A 23,959-nucleotide genomic window follows, 5' to 3' on the forward strand; every position below is an offset into this window, starting at 1 on the left:
AGACGACAAAGAGAAGAAGAAGAAGGAAGGGGGACAGAGGAGCTTCGATGAGAAATGAAAGAGGGGAGAAAAATTAGCTGAAGCTAAGCAAATGAAAAGACTAGAGAGATGAAAAAGAAACTGACCCGTCGTGCCGTGTCCCCTTCTTGAGGCGCGCTCCCCAGAAAAGTCGAACTCTCTGATGACGTCATCAGGGAAGCCTGTGGTGTTGAAGCTGGTCTTGTTGACGTAAGCCTCGGCCTCGAACTCCGTCAGCGCCAGACTTTTCTCCAGCTGCGGCAGGGAAAACGAGGAAGACCGTTAATGAATACAATCATCTTAAGCATCCAGGAGATATAATGGCATCTAGATATTTGTCATTATATTTATATATCTAGATGTCTTAAAACTTAGAAGATAACACATTTCATAATCTGAAGACACATACTATCTAAATCCGTCAAAACTGTGACGTACTCCACACCTATTGCTTTCGAGGTGCCGTGAATTCCGCCTTACTCCTATTTCAAAACAAGTCCGTGGAAACTCATTACAACATTGAAATCGACTGTTTCTAAGTCCATTTTGTTGTTGTTGCTGTTCACTGCATCAGCTAGCATTCGCACTTATAATAATCTACTTGTGTACAACTGTGTCAATCGCAAATGTACTTGTGTAGCAACCGTCTTGTAACTTCGGTGTAAACATACACTTTAGGCCAAAGGTCAAGTGAACAGGGTCATGTCAGGTCACGAAGAACAATGCCTGACATCAGGTGACCAATCAGAAGCCAGTTTAACACAACCTGTAACGGGTACAGCGGAGTAATAGGTGACGTATTGATGTGTGTCCACGCCTGTGTGTAAATATGGTTACTTCATTACATTATATTTTTTAACTCTTCCTTAAGCTAAGGTCCCAATTACGCCGGTGCCCGTCGGGGATGTAGCCCCGGCTGGCCCCGGCCGGGTTCAGGAGTCGAGCGGGCATCGGCTGTCGTGGTCACAATTAAAAGTTTCCTTCAGTAGCATTTTGTTAGAAATTTTGTCACCCTCTTTGGTCGGTATCCGGCAGGCACCCGGCAGGTACCCAGCAGATTCTCTGACGATGTCTTGTATTGACCTATACGTAATGCAGAATTCACGTATTTCTTGTGATCATTTGATCTATGAGGTGACACATTTTACCCGGGTTTACGAAGTACACACCTTTATTCTGTTCATCTGGTCTGTGACGTAAGAAATGTGTCCCGGTGGAATGCCGGCAACCGGAGGGGTACCTCTCGGTGTTCTCACGATGAGGTCACGGCGTCTTTTTGTCAGCGGGGCCCGGGTAGAATTTAACTCAGAATTAAATTCTTATCGGGGCCCCGACGGGCCGAAAAATAGCCCGGTAGCCGCAGGGTGCCCCGCGGGGCCACGTCGGGGTCCCGCCCGAAAGTGGTAAAAAACAGCCCGGGAACTACCCGCCAGGGCCCCTTTTCCCAATTGGGACCTTAGCTTAAGACAGCTAGCATACAGTGGAAAAAATCAACTTCGGGAGTAAAATTAAGTATAAGCTCCAAATAGGAATAGAGAAGTAAAAACAAGCAAACTTCAAAAAAGGTCTTTTCAACGTTACCCATTTGTTACATGTGAATGGACATGCATGCAGAATGTATTCAATATAAACGAGATTGAGACTATTTTCTCTGATATGTGGGACGACAGAGTGCATCTTAAAGCGTCTTCTAATACTAAAAAAAGTGAAAACTGCTCTGGTTGACTTTGATAGAACTGATGCGTGTCTTCGTGATAAACGAACCATTACCTTAACTTGGCCCGACATCACGACAGTACTCAGTCAACACTTCTGTTTGCTAAACCCTGAGTACACAAGCTGCAATTGCGACAAATGTTGCGAAGAGAGATTTCTCCCAGATGCGAGGTGAAGCTAGTCCTGTGGCAACATGGTTCATGTACCAAGTTGTGGCAGTAATGCCAGATGTAAAGTTCATAGTTTAATAGTGCCTCAGTATGTGAACAAACGTTTTGGACATGGTTTAATGAAGAAAGTACAAAATGTAATCGTACGTGACATCACGTGGCTTCCCTTGTCAGTCTAGACGTCTTCATTATCACTCCTACTTTTAAGGTTCAAGTATTAAATTAAGATGCTTTTTTCACGTTCAAGCTTCTAAAATTTCCAGATATGACACTCACGTTCAGCCGGTAGGTGGTTTGGCATAATGATTGGGAAGCTTCAAAATTTAGCGTGGAGTGTTGCGTATACGTATATATTTACTGACGTTAGCGTGGTATGCCAGAGGCCTCGAGCGCCAGTTGTTGTTGGCACACCCCCATGCAGGCCCCAATTAGGCAACCCATGCAGGTTACACCCCCATACAGACCCCCTTTGTAGTTTTGCTGGCTCAAGAATGTTGTCATTAAACATTTCGATCCGTTATATTGTTGACCAAACTTATAGCACGTCTTAAACCAATCCAGCCGCCCTACATCCTTGACCCTTTTCCTGCCACGCCACAGGCAGACTTTTCCGTGGCTGAGTGAGATAAAGCAGAATTCGGCCAAGCGAAGTAAATAACTTGCCAGATGAGTTAAACCTCGCGGAGCCTTTTTACTGGAAACTTACTCGCCTTTTTAATATTCTGTCTCCGTTACTTTCTGCCCCCTTCTCGCGACATTGTGTTTTACACCGCGGTCAGGTAACCCCATGGTAGTTTACATAACGTCGTTTTTATTGGCAATCAAACCCTCATCCTTGAAGGAAGAGGACCCTAGCCTCTGATGAGAGGGGGGGGGGCTACATGCCTTGATTACCCACCGCCTGGGCGTAAATACTTGCAAAAGTGGCAAACAGGTGAACCACTGATGGTTTACATAGCATCGTTTTTGTTGGCAATCTACCACCGGCATTTTTAGGTTGACTTCTATTCAGCGGAGGGAGGGGGCTGCAGTCGTAAATGTCGTGAAACCACGTTACAGTTAACGTCGCCCTTGTACCCTGCCACGGGACCAGCCAGAAAGTACAACTGCAGACATACAACATCTTAATCAAGACCAGAACAAGTGCAGGCACGCAGGAAGGGGCGTACTCGTTCCCGCCCTTAGTCACTTTCTAAACCCCAGGGTACAGGAGAAATATCACAAGTACAAGGGACACTCCGTAATGGCTCGGTCACATTTGTCGTACGACATCAAATCCAGGACGTCCTTAGGATAGTCGTGGACGTTTCGAAAAACATCAGCTATCATGTGACTAAAAAAGATGATTTGTCATAGTATGGCTGAAAATGATTGTATGACAAATGTGGCCCGGTGCACATGCGTACCAGGACGCCGTTGTTGTGTTCCGTCAGGTTGGTGTCGTAGTTCCACGACGCCACGACGTAAGCGTTCCACACCTCCTGCGCACGCGCGTTGTAGTCACTGAGGAAGCGCTGTGCGTCGTCCAGGTTGTTGTTGGTTGGTGAGTTGGTTTGTGCGCTGGTAAGGACGGCCAGGGCCGACAGGAGAACAGCTGACCACGGCATGACTGCAGACCGGTGGGCGGGCCGGGGAAGTGCCGGGTTCGCGTCGGTACGCGCTGTTAGGTCGGGCTGAGTCAAGTTAATCATTAGTTTGTTACATGACTTAGGTACATAACATGTGACCTGCAGGCGGGCTGGATGTGTTGGCAGACCTGCTGGCTCGCGGCGAAGCTTATTTCCGTCTCGTAAACCGTCCTTGCCATTTAAAACGGTCTATGTCATATCGCTGAACGGTAAACTTTAACAATTGTGTTTAATATAGAGCGCTGTGTCCGCGCGGTGATGTTTCGTGGCATAGAAGATTCGGGTTTAGGGGTTTAGATGTTTAATGGGATTTTTGACCCGGGTTCGAATCCGAGCTTGTTCTTTTAATTTGCTCTTTTTTTTCAACTTCACGGATCAGTTTAAATTTTAAATGGGTTATGTCGTACAGTCCACGTACGTACTTGTATGTGTTTATATGCGTGAGAACGATATATTTTTAATTAGTTCTGTACTAAAGAGATACTGGGAACGACTGGTATGTGACCGGCGGTGACCGCCGCGGTCTGCTGGATCACACCGCGCGCGCCCTCTGGCGGACACATTACCATCTGCAATACATCGGGCTTTCTCCTACGTACACTGTATGAAGGTTTGAGAGAGATTCGTTGCTGACGTGCCTCTCGCGTAGACGTTTCTCATCTCTGTATCTGTATCTGTATCTGTATAGCCGGTACAACCGCCTTTCGGCGTAACACACCAGCTTCGCAGGCACGCGGCGCGGCAGCAGCTGGCTATATTACACCGATCGACTTGTTACACCTAACCCTTCAACTTCTAGCTCTAGACATCTATCATCTATCATCTCATTTATCATCTAGTCTAAAATTTCATTCTGGGCACCACAGAAGATCTGACAATCAGTTTTTTTCATCCTTCTGAGTTTTACATTTCTATTTTTAACGTTTATTTAACCATTTAATGCCGTGGTTGCACATTCTGTGATACTACCACCTTTTCCATTGCCTACCCCTCTTCATCCCTAGACAGTTCCTTACATTATAGTTTGGTGAGTCCCGTTTGTGAACGTTGTCGTTCTGTTAGCCTGGGTGAACACAAAGCGGGAATAATGGGCTAAAACATCACCTTTGTGTGCGTCTAGCGTCACTGTGACAGGTGTTCACGTCTGACTTTGGCCTTGACATTTAACTGGTCATAAATCAACACTTGGTGCGGTTACATGCGAGTGTTTTATGATCCTGTCTTTGTTCTCACATCAATAGATCACGGGTGGAGATAAATCCACGCGTGAAACAATAACGACGTATATACCTCGTTAACGTCGAGAGGTGCAGGTCTTGTCCTAGTGTGATGGCGTACAATAAACCAAAAATGGTGGTGCATAAAACTAGATACTTCTTTCACAAGATGTATCCTGAAATGCATTTCAATAAACATTGACCACTTTGACAATTGTAAATGTATTGTCTGAAGACCATCTGTTGTGCACAGGTGTTGTCATAGTACTGGTGGAAGATAACTGCGCATGCACGTACAACTGACTTCTTTGTTAACTGGTAAACCAGCATTCAATCACGTGCTTTATGGGACAAGAGAAGGAGTCATAATGAAAGCAGAAAAGCAAGAAAATAAAAGACTAAAAACGTCAAAAAGCCTCCAGTGCCCAGCTGAGGTAAGGACGGAAAAGGAAGTGACATCTTACACAGTGTCATTCTACTTAAACACGGGTTCATGCCCAGTTTTTTGTGGACACTGGAAGACTATTTGAATCAGGCAGATTGCCATCTCCCCTGACATTCATTGTTCAAGATGTCGCACGAATTTAGCCGTGCATGGCGTTCTGCAAGCATCTTCTTGATTTCTGAAACGACTTTACACGCGGCTTTAACCTATCAACATGGCCGGTGTTTACGTGATAATCACGTGAGAGCAAACATCCGACATGGGAGGGTGTGCCGAGAAAAGGCGGGAACTTGTGCAGGCGGCCATGACGCCTCTCAGCCGGTGACTCATGCCAATTACGGCTCCCCGCAGGCGAACATTTCTGAAAGGTCACCGCGTCGTCAGACAAGCCCAGAACAAAAGGACGGACTAGCAGGATAAAAAGGTTTAATCACTACAATATTCTTCACATATCGGGCGGACGGTTTTAAGCCTTCCGCTGAGAGGAAGACGCGATCTACATTTAAATTAAGGGCGTGGTTCAAAGTAAGAGCGTTTGTCATTGTCAGTGCATTAAAAATTCAGGACCTGTGAAGGCTTTACGTGCCCACTGGCGAATCTCTGAACCTCACGGACGGTTGTGTAACTGTAAGCTTTTGTAAACAATATATTTGGTTGAATGGAAGAGTCATTATACTTAGAAATGACTCGTTTCTAGAAACACCAGATAGATAGGCTATGGATTTTTTACCTCTTTGCATACTGTGTGTTACCTTAAAAATAACCTTTGGGTACGACTTGGCAAATACAATCATATATACTAGATTATAATCCTTAATTAAAACATACTAAAAAAATCCACGTCAAAAGCAAGAATGTGTTTTGTTCTTGATGTCATTTTTACTCTGTAGCGATAGAACAGATCCTATAAAAATAGATGTAGACAAAAACATGTCGACTTGATGAAATGATTAATGTGAGGACGTTATGATGACCTTTAACCTTTGTCTCATCCATTCTGCCCATAACTGGCGACGACGTTGAAAACACCGCTGACAATATGTTGCTGCATTTGGTTCATTCAATGTTTTCCCGCCGTTGATTGACAGCCATGCAGACGACGTCTGTCGCTCAACATGGTCTGAGACGTCACAGATGCAATAAAGTAAAATAATTACAAAAATAATTTCAGCTGACTTTTTACTGAAATATGACTGATAGGTGCGTTCATGACATGTGTGATGGGCCGTCAAGTGAGTTGGCGGGAACCCTTACCTAGGTTTGATAAACAGGAGCGCAGACGACGCGAGGGGCCACGCATGCACCGTGGGTCAGGTTGTTTTCCCCAGCTTGCAGACGACGCGAAGGGCACACATCTGTGACGTCACACCTGTCTGTGCGGCTCCTAAGGACTGACAGAGAACCGGCCGGACAGCTCCTGTGGGCGGGACAACTGCACATCCCCACGTGTGACGTGAAGCGGGGCAATTATCGGGCAGGCACACATCATGGCCACCTAGAGACGGACCTGGGTGGCCGAGCCAAGCGCCAGGTAATGTGTGTTTAGAGACACCGGCTCAGACCAGAGATGATCCGCGGGTACAGAGTCGAGTCCTCTCGGGGAGGGGGTAGGTACGAGGCACGGTACGGGTCCCGGGGTGGGTCGGAGAGGGGCACACCGCCAGACACCCGTCATGAGTCTAGGTTTCGCTTCAGTGGGGAGTATGGCCAGCCTGAGCGGAGCCCTCCTGCCTACACCGATGCCAGAGGAGGGCCGAGAATCATCGACATCATCAAACAGAACGTGCAGGACAGCATGGAGGGGAAGCTTAGCCGTCCTCAGAGCGTGGCGGGGGACCTGCCGGCCAGCAGGTACGACAGAGACTTCCAGCGGAGGGGGGAGCGGGACTACAGCCTGAAGCGGAGCCCCGACCGGGAGTTCAAGGTGTTTAAGAGGGAGGCGTACGGCAGCTACCGGTCCCTACAGGCGGGCTATAGCGGCAGGCAGGATGACACGGACAGCCAGGCTTCGCTGGAAAGCTGGAAGGGGGTACGGATCGGCCCGCCTAAGAAGCCACGCGTGCCATCCACGTCGAGCGAGCGCGGGTTCGACATGAAGCGTGAGAGCTACCGGGACCGTGACACCAGCTTTGGCGGGTACAGCAGGGAGCGGCGGCCCAGCGGCGACAGCATCCAGTCCGTCACCGAGGGTATGCTGGAGCGCAGGCGGTTCGAACGAGCCCGAGGACCCAAGTCTCCACTGGACGAGGCCTGGGATCGAGACCGAGCACAAGGGTATCGCGACAGGCGGTACAGCGAGGACCGAGGCTACCGCGACCGTGACCGAGGGACGGGGACGTACCGAGACCGAGGATACAGCGACAGTGACCGGAGAGACCTCGGTCGTGGGCTTGATCTCTCTTCTGATCGAGATCGCCCCCGGGATCGCGAAGATGATCGCGACCGGGATCGTGACCGAGATCGCGACTACAAGCGGTCCTCACGCGACCTGGCCAGGCTGGAGGAGGGAGGGGAAGAGGCTGCACGGTACATTGAGAAGATCCAGGAGCTGGAGGACCGGCAGGCGTACCTGGAGGATAAGATCCGGGCGCTGGGCGGGCGTCCCGAGCCGCTGAGCCGCGCGGAGGAGGAGCTGCAGCAGGAGGTGGAGGAGGCGCACACCGAGCTGGACGCCATTACCGTCCTCAAGGCCAAGCTCGAGACAGAGGTCAACAACCTCAGGAAGGAGGCAGAGGAACACAGACGCAGGTAAGACTGACGCTGGCTTTCCTTCAGTTTCCATTCCTTCCTTTCATTCTTTCCTATCCTTCATTCATACAATCATACAGATTTATTCATACAGTCATATACACATACAACCAAACTTGACCAAGAATACCACCGATAAAACATGATCTTATGTGGTCATTATAGACAGGATTCTTATACCCTTGTGTCAATCAATGGGAAAATCATCTAAGGCACCATCTAAAAGTGGCCACAACGGCCAGGTGGTCGTTTGTAGAGGTGGTCACTTGTGCAAGTTTGACTGTACTTTGATTCGTTAATTCTTTGTCTGATTCATCCGTTGGCGTCGGTTCGCGTTCATTTATGACTTCCATTCATTTGTCCATACAGTTTATTTATCATGCCAGTTCATTATTACTTATAAAGAATAGTTAGAGTTAGAACTGATAGTTGCGTAGTTGTGCAAGAATGCTGTTTTTGACACAACAACAGTGTTACAGAGGTAATCAGGTATGAAATGTTATTAAATCATGTTTGTTTTCAAACATACATTCAGTGACCTTCATCCAACCAGTCGTTCTCTCTGGCTCCTGTACATGTATAACAGCTGTATCTCCTGGTTGTTGATTTGGCTAATGACAGATATTGCGTTTGCCTCCCATGCGTAATCTCCAAGCAGATCTTTGGTGGCAACGTTGGCAAGACAGTAACAACAGCATGTAATAGGCAAAATAGTATCCAATAGGCAAGGCAGTATCCAATTGGCTACTTAGATAATGTCTTGCCTATTTGATACTGTCTTGCCGATCGCCGATTTTGCCACGGAAAATCTGCTTAGATATGACTTTATGTGTTATATCTGTGTTAGTTATGAGTGACTAACTCCCGCTGCGCGCGCGGCCCGGTCACAACCTAGTCTCCTCCCAAGATTACTCGGAACTGTCAATGCTGAGTTTCCTCAATCCTATTTTGACCAATGTTTCTAGTACTGCTCATTTAACCAGTAGGACTGACTGATACTTATTTTCCGCCATTTTTATCGCTCTCAGTGTAATTATCAATTAACGGAATCATCAATTATGTCATCAGCCATTTCGTCAGTTCAGCAGGATCGTTACATCATGTCATCATGGCGACAGATTCTCCCGTGTTAACTCCGAACACACTAAACAATGCTGTAAGGCTTTGTTGCCAAATGCGATACAAATTACACAGAACGAACTATTTCTACAAATTACCAACAACTTTGCGCTTTTCTCATGCATCCAACGTGGACATCCACAAACATGTGCAAAATGAGCGCCGTCAACTTAAAATGCATAAACGCTGTCTGAAAGTGAGAGCGTTCCTGAGAAAAGTGAAAGTTTCCCGTGTTCCCTCGTGCGTGACTGTCATGGCGGATAATTGTTGTGACAAACAGCAGACTTTAGAAACCTGCAGTTAAGAAAGTCCCGAGAAGTTTACACCTGTAGTTTTACCCAAAGCTAAACGTTTCCTCCGTTACCCCACACAGACACGGTAACACTTGTATTGTATCTGTCTTAAGTGAATCCTTCAAGACGTCTTCGTGGCTGACAGGTGGGTTAGACGTGATCTTATTGTTTACTCACAACAGCGATCCCCTTGTCTGTGATCAACAGACCGTGTGATCGACTCAGTCTCAGGCACTGTAAACGTACGCTCCGCTAACAAGGCGGGCGAATGTTGAGAATAGGCCTCCAACATGTCCACGTCAGTTCAGACATGTTCGGCCTTGTTACGTCACACGCTGTAACATGACACCACTGTCCGGGCACGAGGTGCCGCGGCGCGAGTTTCGCCGCCATCTTGTTTTTCTTACCTGGACGCATTACCGGATCGCAAAGAAAACTAAAAAATGAGACAAATAACTGTGTCAAATAACTGTATATTTTCTATGAGTAATTCCATATCAAGAAATTTGTATAATATTTACTCATTCACAGCCATTAGAAAAAGACTGCCCATTTAATGATATTTCACCAAGAGCAAGGAAAGAGATTGTGTAAGATAGTTCGTGTATATGGAATAGAAGGTGAAACAGACGGAATTTCTGCACCTTACCCACCTTAGCAACGTCTCCCTCTGGCTTTATCAGATGCAGATGTGAAGATAAGGTGTAATGAAACACGAGTAAGTTAATCCGAAAACCTGAAGTTGATCTTGCCTACCCAATCACAATTGTTACGTTTAGTTGCCCCAACTTAGCTCCATCCTTCTTCATGCGCTTAGAGAAATTAATCTTTAATTTATAAGTTAGTTGTGATTAGCAACGGCAAAACGTCAAACAGAAAAATATCTGAATGAAACGGATCACAAATATATTTTTATCAATTTGCATATTGACTATTATTTTGTGACTTTTGTGTGCAAAGATGCAAGCATAGCCGTTCTGTGTGGCGGGGTGCAGAGGTTTTTTGACCTTATCACGGATAGACTGAAGTCATCTATTATAAATGATCTGGTTACTCTGTAGCAATCTAATCTCAATATAGCGACATGATCTCTATAGATTCTATGTAGCAGATGACTTTGGCTTTCACATGTAGCAACCTGATCTCGGTGTTATAGTACTAGTGTAACACGCTGATCTAGATGAGACAGTATAGTGACCTGATCTACATAGATTCTGCAGCTGTGTAACAAATGATCTTGGCTTTCCCATATTCTCAGCTTTCTAGTGTAAAAATTATGTAGGTGTTGCGATTGTGGAAACCAGTACTTAAAACTGTAGTGTCATAGAATGCCATTGTATCACCTAAAATATATACATTTGTGTGAGTAAATCACCAGTACATAAATAGATATTTATGCGTGGTTGTATAGATATCCTAGAAGACTTGGATAGAAAATAATTGGATTGATTATGATTATAACAGCCTCTGGCTATTCATGATCTAGAAACATGAAGCACGTTGGTAGACACGAGAGTGCCGCCATGTTGGAGTCTGTAGAACCGCCGAAAGGTACATGAGATCGCCCGGGGTGGGGTGGGGGGCACCGGGAGCTCAATGGTAATTACTTACGGAGTTCTGGTAATCTATAAATCCAGTTGGAAAATTAATCAATTAATACCCGTGTTAATCAACAGTGTTTGTAGATAAATGCCATATTGGTGCATCATCACGAAGATATGGTCATCATCATCATGATCATCACCACTGACATGGTATTGAACAGGTTTTGCAATCAATCATATTCAACTGGCACAAAACGTCCGAGTCTATTTCACTTATGTTGCCCATATGGTTTGCCTTTTGCCATTACATGGTTGGTTACGAAATACACATGAAAACTAGAACACTTCAAATGTCAGCCTTCCATTGGTAGTTCTAACTGTGCAACACGAGGCAGGTAAATATCCTCAACATACTAGTAACCTGTAAAAACTATCTCCTGGGTGGGTCTTTATCTAAGCCGAAAACGAGAATTGTAAGCCTCATTAACCATGTAACTTCCTCAAACACTTAAATAAGAAAATCAGTGACAAACAAAAATACAGCGACTTTCCCAAGGTCTACAAGTTTACTTACAAGCAAACGAGTGGATAAATCAAATTATGTGTTTTGGAATCTATTATATTGGCTATACTGTATAAACATGAAATAGGATACAGGAATCCTCCACATAAAGCGATAAATTCAATTCAACTGAAGGCGCGAATATGTTAGAAGAAACCATGGCCACATACACTCTGTGAATCGTCAATCGTCACTAGATAACATTGCGGGAAGATAAACACACGAAAAACACACTCAAGACTCTTTGTACGTAATATCTGTAGCTGATTGGGCGTCCTTGGATATATGTTTAGATGGCAACTTGTGATATAAGATATGATAAACTGAGAAATATAGTTTGTCTTTGTTCTCGTGCATGCATTATACATTTCTTCACGTCTGTATGAATATTAATGTGCCTGAGTCGGTGAACTCCAGCCCCATAAAAGCAGAAACAGACGCTCCCGCCAAGTTCGCGTCACAATAGACGCGGGAACACAAAGCTGACTTAATGTTCGCCCGGGGCGAAACGGCAGAAAATGAGGGTGTTATCTACCTGTCCAGGTGAGCTGTTGTCGTACCTGTGCAGGTGAGCAGGAGGTGGTGATCTCATCATATAGACATGTCTGGATTACTACTGACGCTACACAACATGGCAGGCTCTGTGCATGGGAAAACTTGTGTTCCCACTCGTGAGAACTTTGCCGCTCGAAGTCCGTACAGGGTACAATATATGGCAAAAACTATTAAATAACAATACTACAAGCCGACTTATCTATCATATACTTATGTCTACAAAATATTATCGGCGACATACGCCAACGTTTCCACATACAAGATTATGTATAGCTACTTTCTAGTGAATCTACCAAAAGACTTGTAGACTCGAAGGCTTATAGGTTCGAACATTTAGAATCTTAGACCCACTGATCATGACTGGAATTGTCTCCTTGAACTGCTATAACTTATAAGCCTAATTGTACCCGTATTTTTCGAGACTTGTTTATGAAAACTTCATCTGCAAAGTTTTCCCTGTCGTTGGGGGGGGGGGGTCCAAACTGTTCCTGTTACGTCGTAAGATCTGTTGACATCTTTTAAGGACCAAAATAGCACTACGACAGCCCACTACGTGTAACCGCTGTGGTACTAACGTGTGGTACACTATGTTTCATTTCCGTACAGATAAGGTTTAATAGATACTCCGCGTGTCCCTCCCTATTAGCCAGTCCTCTCATGACTGTATATTGTGTGCACGGGTCTTGTGGTGGTGGATCATACAGCCTCCTCAGCAGGCTAGCACAACTAACTGGGACTTCTTTGTGACAGTTTTTATAATGTTTTCTTTTCTTATGGCTTATCACTTCTATTTGTACTTGAGGTTTTGTCCCTAGCCAGGGTAGAATCCGGCTACAAATAGAACTGATATTCCATAGGAAAAGGCGCATTATGATAGGCTCACTCGTAGAGCCTGCTGACGAGGCTATAGGTTTCCCATGAGCGACTGCGCGCATCCTGGCCCCGCCCACCAGAAGACGGATGGTCCGGCCAGCCGGGGAATAAAGACTCCCCACTTTCACCTGCATTAAATCATCATGGCGGACCGAACCCGCCGATTATAGCCAGGGGTCAACTCCGATCGAGCGCGGAGAAAACCTGCGGGCGTTTTTCCCAGCCTGGCTGGTTGCGCGGCGTGTCAGGACTCGGCAGCGGGCGGGCGGCAGGGGGAGTCAGTCCGGGGAAAGTTTGTGTCCCACCGGCGGGACCAGACCAGGTGTGCGGCACGGCGACGCGTTACCTGCCGGCGGAGGCGCGCGTGATGCGGTGCTGACGTCCCTGTTGTCATAACTGTAACGATACGTACTGAAACATGACGTCCCAGAAAACACCCAACATTGTCATTACGTCTTTCATCAGGGTGGACGGGGAGAGGCAGGCCCGGTATGCTGCAGAGGAGACCTTCAGGAAAGTCCAGGCGGTAAGTACAGACCTCCATCTCTAACGTTACCACACGACTGTACGGGGTTATGTAGGTCTGGGGGGAGGTGTGTAGTTCCCGCCAGAGGACGGCGTGGGCAGGCTCCAAGCAGATCTCGTTGGAAAAGTTGTACCCAGCCGGCAAGACAGCCGATAGGCAAGACACTATTATGACGGCTGTCAGAAAACAGTTTATAGAACTAGAAGGTTATAATGTTCTCAGTTAACCTCTGCTTTGAGAGCAGGCGTGGGGCCCGCATGGGAAAATGAGTCATGGCCAGAGGCAGAAGTCATTCTGTGTGTGTTTGTGACAACAGGGCTGACTTAAAAAGCTGCCTCTGGCGTCCGGATTATAGATGGAAACCCCTGACCCGACAATTGTTCCCCACGCGGCCTCTTTACAAACCTCAAAGCGACATCCCTACATCAACCCGCGAACTGTGGCAGTAAATGTGGAAGAACCTCCACCCATAAGGAACTGTAAGAAGGATTGTGATTTGGTGCAGGGACACTTGTAGGATGAGACGACCCCTTATCTTCTTCTGCCATTGTTCTCTCGGAACAATACGTGCCCTACATTCATCTGGGGAGGTTACGGAAGCAACAACCGGCACTTAAAAACCTCTTCTGCGAATTGTGACCACGCGAGGAAAGTTGTTGCGACCGTGTTTGTTGCAAAACTGTGTGTAGCGAAGCGTACCGTCATTGTTCGGTTGACTTTGTGTCAGCAGACAATCGGGTTACCCAGTGGGTTAGAAGTAACAACTCATTATGCGCATCTCCGTGGACTGAGAAAACACAACCGTTAAAACGACGTTCCTCGGCGTGTCTTGGAGACAACAGCGGCGTCTTAGCTACCCGCACTAAAGATTTTTCTAAGAAGAGAAGAATACAATGAGTCTTGAGCAGTTGTCCGCCCAACCATGTAAGGAGTGGGTGTGTGGTAGTTCTGACATTATGTTCTTATCCTGTGACTGATTATCAAAGAAAACAGATGTGACGATGTCGCATTGTCCTGACAGTGTTTCATGGGGAAACGTAGTAGGAATCGCGTTAGTCAATGTTAAAGAAATGCCAACCGAATGGTCAAGGAAAGTATACATGCTGTAATTTGTTGTAATCAAACCACTGATAGAATAATCCTTGTAGTGAAGTAAATAACCGTGGATCAATCAGAGAATTTCATTGAAGACTGGCTAATTTTCTGTCATTTGTCACACAAATAGGTCACACAAATCAAACTTTAGTCGCTGTACGGTCGCTCAGCGATTGCCGTCTAGTGGACAGGCGACCTTCCGTCGGTTCGCCCTCCCCCTCGGTTCTTCACAGATGAGTTGAACGGTTCTAACCAGTTCTAACCAGTGACCTGTAAGTCGCGCACCAACTAACATCCGACTCCGTTTGTCCAAACCAACCGGACTGAACCATCCCAAGCGCTGCTGATTATTGCCATTAGTGTAAAATAACCATAAAATGTCCTTCAGTTTTCCTCTTCGTACATTTTCCACGGGTCAGTTGCTTTAACGGGTTTACAGAAAACTTTCTAAATAAAACAAGACGAAGGGGTATATTTTCTCGTGAACTTCGGTTAGTAGGCATGATGTAAGGCTGATATTCAAAGCGGACTTATATAGATTGTGCTATAGATTCGACTCTAGATCTGAAAAAATGTGCACAGAATTTCTTCAGCTAAAAACGTAAATATTCAAGAGAAATTCAGTTTGCTTGAGGTGGCAATCATAAAAAGAGAGAGTAGAGAATTTCAACATCACACTCCAACTTCAAAGATAAAATGAGATCCCCTCCGTACAGACCAGAAATAGACAATTGAACGCCACTATCGCGTGCGAACATGTGCCCGTCCCTACTATTAACAACAGACTGAGGACAGTACCTGCGTCATGGAGATGATTACGTTAGAAAACGGTTAGTAATTCCGTGGTGGGTTTGGTTCTAATGACTCGGGATGCACATGTGTGTCCTAAACATTGCAATTGGTCTACTTCGAATGACTTTTGATGTTTGTGACATCGTGTAAAAGTTTTTAATATATACGCTTTATCACACAGCAAACAACAAGCATACTACGAGTTTAATCTATAGCTACATTACAAAGGATATAGTATGTGTGTATGGGATAGGAATCATTGTACAACTCATACATATTGTGTCGGCAAACTGTTCAAAATTATAATATAGCTCTGAACAGTCAGGGGCAATGGAACCTTGAAACCCGCCCACTGGTTCCAACAGGTTTCTCTGAAGTCTGGCAGAAAATATCAAGTTTGAGATCAGAGTACTTTGTACTGAACACCATTAATATCTAAGTGATGTCAACGCAACCTAACCCGTCGTGTGGCCGGCCAAATATTCCCCCGGATTAGTTATAGATAACGTTTGGTGCTGCTGCCAACAGACACATGATTCCCATGCGTTTCTGATGAAATAGGTGAACCAGGTGTCAAACCTAATTATCTTATTATTTCTTAGTAGCTGTGCCAAACTTTTGTTTGTCGATAGTCACATTTTTCCGAATAGATTATGTCTTATCCTATTGCCCCCCCCCCAAAAAAAACTCGTAAAATTTAACGACAATAGTTAAGAAATGTGAAAAAATATGAAGGGGAACAGCGTAAGAAGTGGGCGTAGAAGTATGCAATGGGTGTGGGGGAACAATTTGGAAAAATAAGGTACTACGGATGTGGTTAAAGGTAGGAAACATGACACACTGACCAGTGCATAGGAAGGGGGCGTGCCACACGTTGTAACTGTTGACGACAAAATAAGATGCAAGAGCACTGAAAATTCTCCCCATGCAAATCATCATTTCGTAGTCTTACAAACATTGTCTTGAACATGTTCTCTGTATGAATGATTACGTGCGTCTACCTGGCATAGAAGTTATGGTATAATCAGACCTTCCTGGTTCACAATTATGTAATTTTTATCTTGTCCAAAACATGGAAAATACTCAGTACACAGTTCCTTTCGGCGCCTTTCAACTAACTCCCTAACTAACAGGAATTGCTGTTAGAAGTAAAAGCCTGACTAATAGATTCTCCTACATGAGGTGTGACTTTTGTCGGCCTAAACCACTTAGAAGTCAGTGTTCTCTGTATTTTCCTCAGCGTGACTATAATTGTCGTCTGTCATTTCGCGCGGGAAAACTGCCTGTCAGATAACCTGCCCCTGGGCGTAACGGAAGGCCTGGGACAGTCCGCCATTGTTAGAAACAATCATCAAATGAATTGCTACATTGTAACAAATATGCATTAACATACTGAAATGTGGTTAATTAATCCCCCTTTATCTGTCGTTAATTGTCAAGAGGAATACAGATATCGAAGATAAGTTCTCGTTGTGAATTCATGCATAAGAAATCGCGTTTTCATGTCTGGATCTGTAAACTGTTTGACCCGTACAGACGTCAGTAGAGACCCGACTCAGAACCTGTTTTTCCAGAACGTGGTGCACTTTGACCCCCAGTGCGTCTGTTCATATTACTGTCACATGACAGCATGCCCATCCCACTGCAAACCCCTGGACGTATCCTTGACCTCTCCTTTCCTTTCTTTTGTATTCATCCCTGGCCTCAAATGCCTTGTGTTGACTTTCATGACAAATCAACTATTTTGTCTCTCACTCCTCTTTCACAGTAACGCAGTTTTTCTTTGAATTTCCACAGAACATTTACATTTTTTATCCCCACATCTGCGTCAAAAACCTTCCTGTCCCCTCCGAGTTTCACAGAGAACAAACCTGACGAGAAAACACCATTGTCGTCTGCACGTTTTGTTGCCATGGGGACAGTGTTCTAAAGAAAAGCCTCTCGGCGGTGAGGAGAACAAAATGGCGGTAAACAGACCGCAAGGTCACATTAATATGCAGGTCCTTTTGCGATAAATGCTTCCATGCATCTGACGAACGTGTGCTTGTTGAGATTATACAGGACTAACGTTAGGGAAATGTCAAATAAAAGCTACCAAAGCCACCATTAAACATTTTCTGAAACTTTTGAATCTCTAATCCACGTCAGTGACAAGAGTAACAAAAGCTGCTTAAACGAGGATGCTACATAGTTATAATAGCTTATACGGATTATCGGTCTCAACAGAATATGGGCATCATAAACATAACACAACTGAGGTGAAAGAATTGTGTAATCGTGACTTACAAGTACATGAAATGTGTATTCTCGTCATTTCAACAGGCACAAGAAAGGGCATGAACGACTCGACTATTCCTCGTGTCGAGTCGATAATTCCATATTCTACTCACATCTCAGCCGGCCAGGTGGCTGAATAGGCAGGATATCTGCCGCCCCACCCGTAAACATGTCAGTCCTTTTCCCGAGAACTCGGCTAGTTCGCCTCCCCCGCACCGTCACGGTACCGTCCGTACATGTCAGGAGACGCCCTTGTTTAATATCACCACAAAACTTGCCAAGTATGAGTCAGGCAGATAGTATCAGCTTTCTGTCAACAATGGTAACCTTTCTGGAGTTCTAGCAACGGGGCAACAACAGTGACATGCCAACCGTGTCAACACGAGGAAAGTGTCAAATGATCTCAAATGTCTTAGACAGCTACTGTATCAAAATCGTGTAAAATTTCTACGACAACTTCACTTTAAGTTACTACACAACTGATTTATTGCAAGTACGTAATTTGTTCATTGTAACAGTTACCAGAAAATTAAGCTGTGGCAACACTAAGAAAGTCTCACATCATCGGTTGTACTAAACAATGGCCTTGGTATCGATGAGTGGCATCCCTGGTTGTTTTAATGCATTATATTAGTATAGTAAGACTTCATATCCTAAATAAAGTGGGGTCGACATCCTCACCATGCATAATCACATGAGCCACCCAATGGCGAAAATACAAAGTACAGAAACGTTCCAGTCCGTGCCTGAGGGCTGTTGACATGTACACACGGCCTTGATGGTTAATGGAGCAATTTTAAGGCTATCAACATGATGATCCTCGTAAGGTATTCTGGGCACCCCTGGCAGGGGGGTTTTATTGGTACACAAACGGCATTGTAGATTGTAGACGGAACATACATTGGACTCAGACAAAAAAGAGAAATCAAGAAACTCAACCATTGTACATTGTAATAGTTACATGGCTGCCTCGTACGCCTTCAGAATGCTGATCAACTATTGGTCTTTGAACTTTACTTGCAAACGCAAGCCCCAAGGCTAATGGCAGGGGAACTATGACGCAAAAAAGGTATATATGACTAGTCTATACTAGTCTACCTAATGTTGTTTCCATGTCGTAATACATTACAGGGGGTGTCTTCTTTTTGGAGACAACGGCTAATTCATAGTCCCATGTTTTACTACCATCCTTCGGTCGTGGCCCTACCAAGAAGCTTCTGAATTAAGTACAACCTAGTGATCAGGTTTTATTACCCGTTTACGAATCCTCTGTTGTTTCCTCCCATTTCAGGAGTATAACGAACTTCGCGGCATCATCGATGACATCAACGGGCAGATCGACGCCTCCAGGGAGCGGCTCCGGCTCATCAAGTACGAGCACAATGAGGTGAGGATCTGGTCATCTCCGGAGTTTTATTGTGTTCGTAGGTATTTTGAAAGCCTCTGTCGGACTTCAGAAGCGGCTGGAAAGATTAGAAATTGAGAAATTGGCTAACTTTTCCGCTTCTGAAGTCTGGTAGAGGCTAGTGATAGTATTTTAATGCGGTAGAGCTGTAGGAGGGATGGGAAATTTGGTTACCATAAGTCGGAATCTTGCTCGTTTCTAAGTAAAATGGTCTTTTGGAATTATGACTGAATTTTTTACGACAGAGACACTGATTTGCAAGCCAATACATGCTACACCGGTCTGACAGGGGGCGATGGTGTTCAGGGAATTGCATAACTAACACCATGTGGGGATTGGACACAATTTAAACAGATTACACGCAAATAAAGTCTTAATCGACGAAGGCAATCGACCAAACGCATGTACAGCCTTGCTACTTCAGCACCAACCACGAAACTGTGCAGGTCGCGCACGAGTATCAGGAGGGGGGCTAGGTGAGAGTCTGTCTCTTGATGTGGATTGAGGTGGTGGCTCTGCCGTAGTAGTACCGATAACCTTTGTTGGGAAGGGGTGGGGGTGAATTTAATCGTACCTGAATTTTCTTTCATTGTTGCAATTCAGTCCTTATTAGACTTTGTTGGTAATCCCTTCCGTGTGATGAAAATCTATAGCTACCGTAATCTTCAGCGCACAGCTTCTAGGCTAAGGATTCAATCGCTTCTCTATTTCCCGTCGTTATTCGAGACGTTGTCTGTAGTCAGGCTAGCTTTATTTGAAGACCAAAATATACCGGTCAGACCGGAATCGATTGCGTCGATGCCATGGGAACCATGTAGTGTATAAATCTTCATTGACACAAAAATGATGAAAGACATGCATAGCCCTGCTCCTTTTACACCCGCATTTGCTGATACATGTAATACTTAATAGACAGAAATCGTCGATATCACCCATCCTATCGTGGTAACCATTCTCTACGGATCAACTGAGGAGTGTTTTTACAGTCCTACTGAGAACAGGCCTTTCTTTCTGACAGCCTATCTTTCCAGCCGGCCTTTCTGATTACAGTTTCGTAGGCCAAGTAATTGGATCGGACGTGCGTGTGCTGCTGGACCTGGATGGGAGGGCAACACTCTCAGTACCGAAGAGATAATAGTGAGCTTACGGTGGTCTGACTACCATGCTATTGCTAGACCCATCCAGACCAGGAGTCTGTTCAGTCTGATGGGTCAATGACCCGCAGTGCCCAGTGGAGCAGATCACTAGACAGAAATAAGAACACCTGGATCCGCCTTGGGCTCAGATCTTATCAATTGTCTGACGTCTTCCTGATCTGGAGCAGCTTAGGTTTGGAAGGACGTGTGAAGTGTCGAGAAGTCAGAAGGTTTTTATTGGGGGCCTGGCTACACACGATCGCAAACTGAGGGCAGTCTTTGAATATCCGTGCACACGTCTTGCATGCAAAATTCAGCTGTTTTGTTGCTGGAAATTCTGTCTTAGATCCTTGTTGGTGGTTGAGTCTGTTACAGCCTGTTTGAAGATTGTACATCAAAATCGTACAAAGCAGTAGCATCCCAATTCACGATGGCAGGGTTCTGTGACAAACGGAGTGCATATCCCACCACATTAGGTAGATGCCCCAAATGAGGTTTAAACTAAATGTTACTTATTGATCATGAGGGAAGAACAACTTCAAACGACCTGAATGTAATAAAACACAGACACAAGTGACAGATATGCCCCTCGGGGGCCATAAATGACAAATCGTTTTAGTTTCTTCAACACTTTTGTGGAAGCTACTTAGTATATGAAAGATTCAACAGTGATTTGTGGATCTTAAGAACCGTTAGATCCAACGAGCTTTCCCCTTTTCCATGGAGATCCAACGTCTTCCTGACATGTTCGGTCCCAAGGACTTCCGATAATGTCCATGTTTGTATTGTGATGTAAAACGCGGACGACTTGCCGGACACAAATTGTGACAGAGTGACGAGAGTTGAATAACCTGGCCTAGTTAGCAGCTGCGGGGGTTTACTGAACAAAACACAACAGAGAGGAGGCTGCCAATAAAGGGTTCGGGTTCAGAAGCACGTGACTTGTGAACGGGATTGGGAAGCTCTTGCCAAAGGGGGAGGGGGTTGTTGATACCATGGTCATTCCATATTTTATATTGCAATCAGCAAATGCCAAGAGCTCAGAATGATTGCAACATAGTACATTTGTAACAATCTCTATTGAAATACACCATGTAAAGAGGTAAAAAGTGTCTAGTCTATAGTATAGATCTATATACACAAGAACATAAAATTGTTTCAATGGAGGGGCTAGATCAGCTGCAGATACATCGTTATTTTGTTATTTAATATTTATCACTAAAATCAAACACCATTAAGTCCAGATTACCCGTTCTTCCACATAACCACGGATAATATTAATCTTAAAAAAGATCTCGGTGGCAATGGAGACCGACCGACAAGACAGTATCCAACAGCGTGGCAAGTTGGATAGTGTCTCGTCTGTTGGATACTAGTGATCTCTTGCCGGTTGGTTACGGCTTTGGTACCGAAAAATCTGCTTGAAGATTAAGATATGATCACTACAACATGATTAAACACGTCAGAATGACGCAAGACAAAGAGATAAGGTCGTCCTCTCATTCATGGATCAGATTGATTAGTCCCTTATGCGTCATACCTATCATATATATGTCATAGCAGGTTAATAATAACGTAGTTGGTGTCAGTCGTGCATGATAATCATTAGAATTATCAATAGTAAGCTTGTGTGCTACTGCTCCATAGTATTTTAGAATTATTACCTTCGCCAAGAAGGTTATGTTTTCAGAGGCGTTCGTGTGTCTGTCTGTCTGTGACCACAATAACTCAAGAAGGCTTAAATGGATTGTCTTCATACTTGGTAGGTGGGTAGGTCCTGATGAGACCTCAAAATGATTAGATTTTGGACCCCCTGGCGGCTTGTTGTGGTACTGCAGCGGAACTTCCGGTTTTGATATCTCATGATCTAGACATGCTGGGGTGACGAAATTTAGATGGTAGTTAGCTCTCATGCTTGGGAAGAAGTGACGTAGGTTTGGGCCTCCTAGCGGCTTGCTCTGGAAGTGCAGGGGCATTTCTTTACACATATTCAAAAGAGGATAACTCAAGAACCGGTTGACGGATCGTCATGATTTTTGATATGTAGGTAGCTTACGTGACGCTTGACATAATTATGCAACAATTATGCAAATCTGGATATAATTTGCATAATTTATGAGGAAATTCTATGAATCAGCTGCATTACATTATAGGACTATTTAAGCTTGTGATATATCAAGTGAGAACAAGAGAAACACAGGCAGATATTGGTTATGTAAATTAACACGTAATTTGCATAATTAATGAGAAATATTATAATTCCATAATGGTAACTGCCTGGAATTTCATACTTGGGGTATTTGAAAGTTAAGTAAGGGTGAACATCATTAAACATAACTTATTCAAATGAGGACCTCATTTGCATAATTTATGAGGAAATGATATACTGGCTTCCTTTGTTAAGTTAAGGTCTCGGACCGGAGTTTTTTTCACGATTTTGGATCCGGCGGACACCCTCAGACCGAAGGGCTATAACTCCGCCAAAAAAGTACGCCGGGAAATCTCATTACATCAGTCAACGGAGGTTTCCAGCCGGCTTCCGATACAATTTTGGTTATTGTCCGTCGACTCTATAATTTGGGTAGAAACTGTAGTTAAACGTAAATTTTGGATACGAAAAATGTAGTTTTTTTGCAGTTTTTTCAACGGACCTGCTTGGAAAAAACGAATTTTCCCAGGCTAACGGCTTATATGCTGAAATAGCTTACTACTTTCTGTTTCTGAAAAACAGAAAAAAAATATAGGTTGTTGCGATAAGTTTTTCGCAAAATCCGGTGACGCGAACCCCTAGAAATTCCACATAGAACGCAGCTATTTGGGTCATCAGGCGAAAACCGCATCACCCTTGCTCGCGGACTAATACCAAAAACGCTTCGCTGGCCGTCCAACTTCACCGCGCCGAAAAACACTACAATCCCAAGGCTTTTTGATCAATTCAAAACCTAGTTGAAAATCTACAGCGATCGCCGAGCTATGGGGAGCCAAACCTAGCGTGACAACCTCGCAGATCCGGCGATTTACTGCGCACTATTTGGAACCCTGGTCAGAATTAAACTCCGACCCGGAACCATAAGGCTGTCTTTTGGTGGAGAATATGATCAACTGATATAATTCATGCAAATGAATTATATTGCATAATCCTATTTGCATAATCAGGAGGAATAATCTTTACTTTGTCAGGCATAAAGATTAACATCACTTGGCGAAGGTATGAGATCGTTGAACTCTAGTTGATAAAGATTTCGGTGGTCCATTAGATATTTTTGTCTCATTATCACAAGCATCAATGATCCTGTCTATAGTAACCACCTGTTCATATAGACCATGTTTTATTCGTGCCCTAAGTGGTCTTCTTTTGCAGTTTTGACTTTGCTTTTATTTCGCAGTTTAGAACTTCGAATTCGTTTCTAGCGGTTCATCGACAGTAGTTATGACCACGTGGCGTGCCTGTGGGGTTGCGGAAAACTTCTCCACTTCCGGACTAATCACAGCATTATTTATTCAAAAAGTCAAAGATGACGTCTTATAGTGTTGAACAATGCAAAGAAGGAAAAGGTGATAGATGCCACGAAGCTGCGTCTCAAAAAGCAATTTAGTAATGGTTTATTTATGAAGAGTTGATATCAAACTATTGGTGAATATCAAAGTAGCAATTTTGAAAGTCATGCTTAGGAGTTGCTTTGAATTGGGTGAGGAATGTCCCTGAGCTGACCACAGCTTCTATAGTATTGGTTGATTGAGTCCTCACTCTCAGTGAGTCGAGCTTGCTTGATCATCTATGTTTACCTCCATGAAAATGGAGGTATTGTTTTGGCTGGTCTGCCTGTGTGTCTGTGTGTG

General features: G+C 44.6%; 2 protein-coding genes across 3 annotated transcripts in view; one reads left to right on the forward strand and one right to left on the reverse strand.

Moving 5' to 3' along the window:
* LOC109476928 (angiotensin-converting enzyme 2-like) overlaps positions 1-3,571 on the reverse strand; it is an 11,025-nt gene extending 7,454 nt beyond the window's left edge. Inside the window, exon 1 of one of the 2 annotated variants that reach the window (XM_019777956.1) lies at positions 3,311-3,571. In XM_019777956.1, the coding sequence (XP_019633515.1) occupies positions 3,311-3,511 (201 nt within the window). In that variant the 5' untranslated portion in view covers positions 3,512-3,571. Of the gene's footprint in view, positions 1-125; positions 155-3,310 lie in introns of those variants that run through there. The other variant, XM_019777948.1, reaches the window with a different exon arrangement.
* A 3,129-nt stretch (positions 3,572-6,700) lies between these two features.
* LOC109476438 (mucin-17-like) overlaps positions 6,701-23,959 on the forward strand; it is a 44,958-nt gene continuing 27,699 nt past the window's right edge. The window contains exons 1-3 of the mRNA XM_019777373.1: positions 6,701-7,942; positions 13,354-13,414; positions 18,870-18,965. Coding sequence (XP_019632932.1) covers positions 6,762-7,942; positions 13,354-13,414; positions 18,870-18,965 — 1,338 coding nt within the window. The 5' untranslated portion in view covers positions 6,701-6,761. The remainder of the gene's footprint in view (positions 7,943-13,353; positions 13,415-18,869; positions 18,966-23,959) is intronic.

This window comes from Branchiostoma belcheri, unplaced genomic scaffold, assembly GCF_001625305.1.
Source record: "Branchiostoma belcheri isolate BF01 breed outbred unplaced genomic scaffold, Haploidv18h27 scaffold104, whole genome shotgun sequence".
NCBI classification, from domain to species: domain Eukaryota; kingdom Metazoa; phylum Chordata; class Leptocardii; order Amphioxiformes; family Branchiostomatidae; genus Branchiostoma; species Branchiostoma belcheri.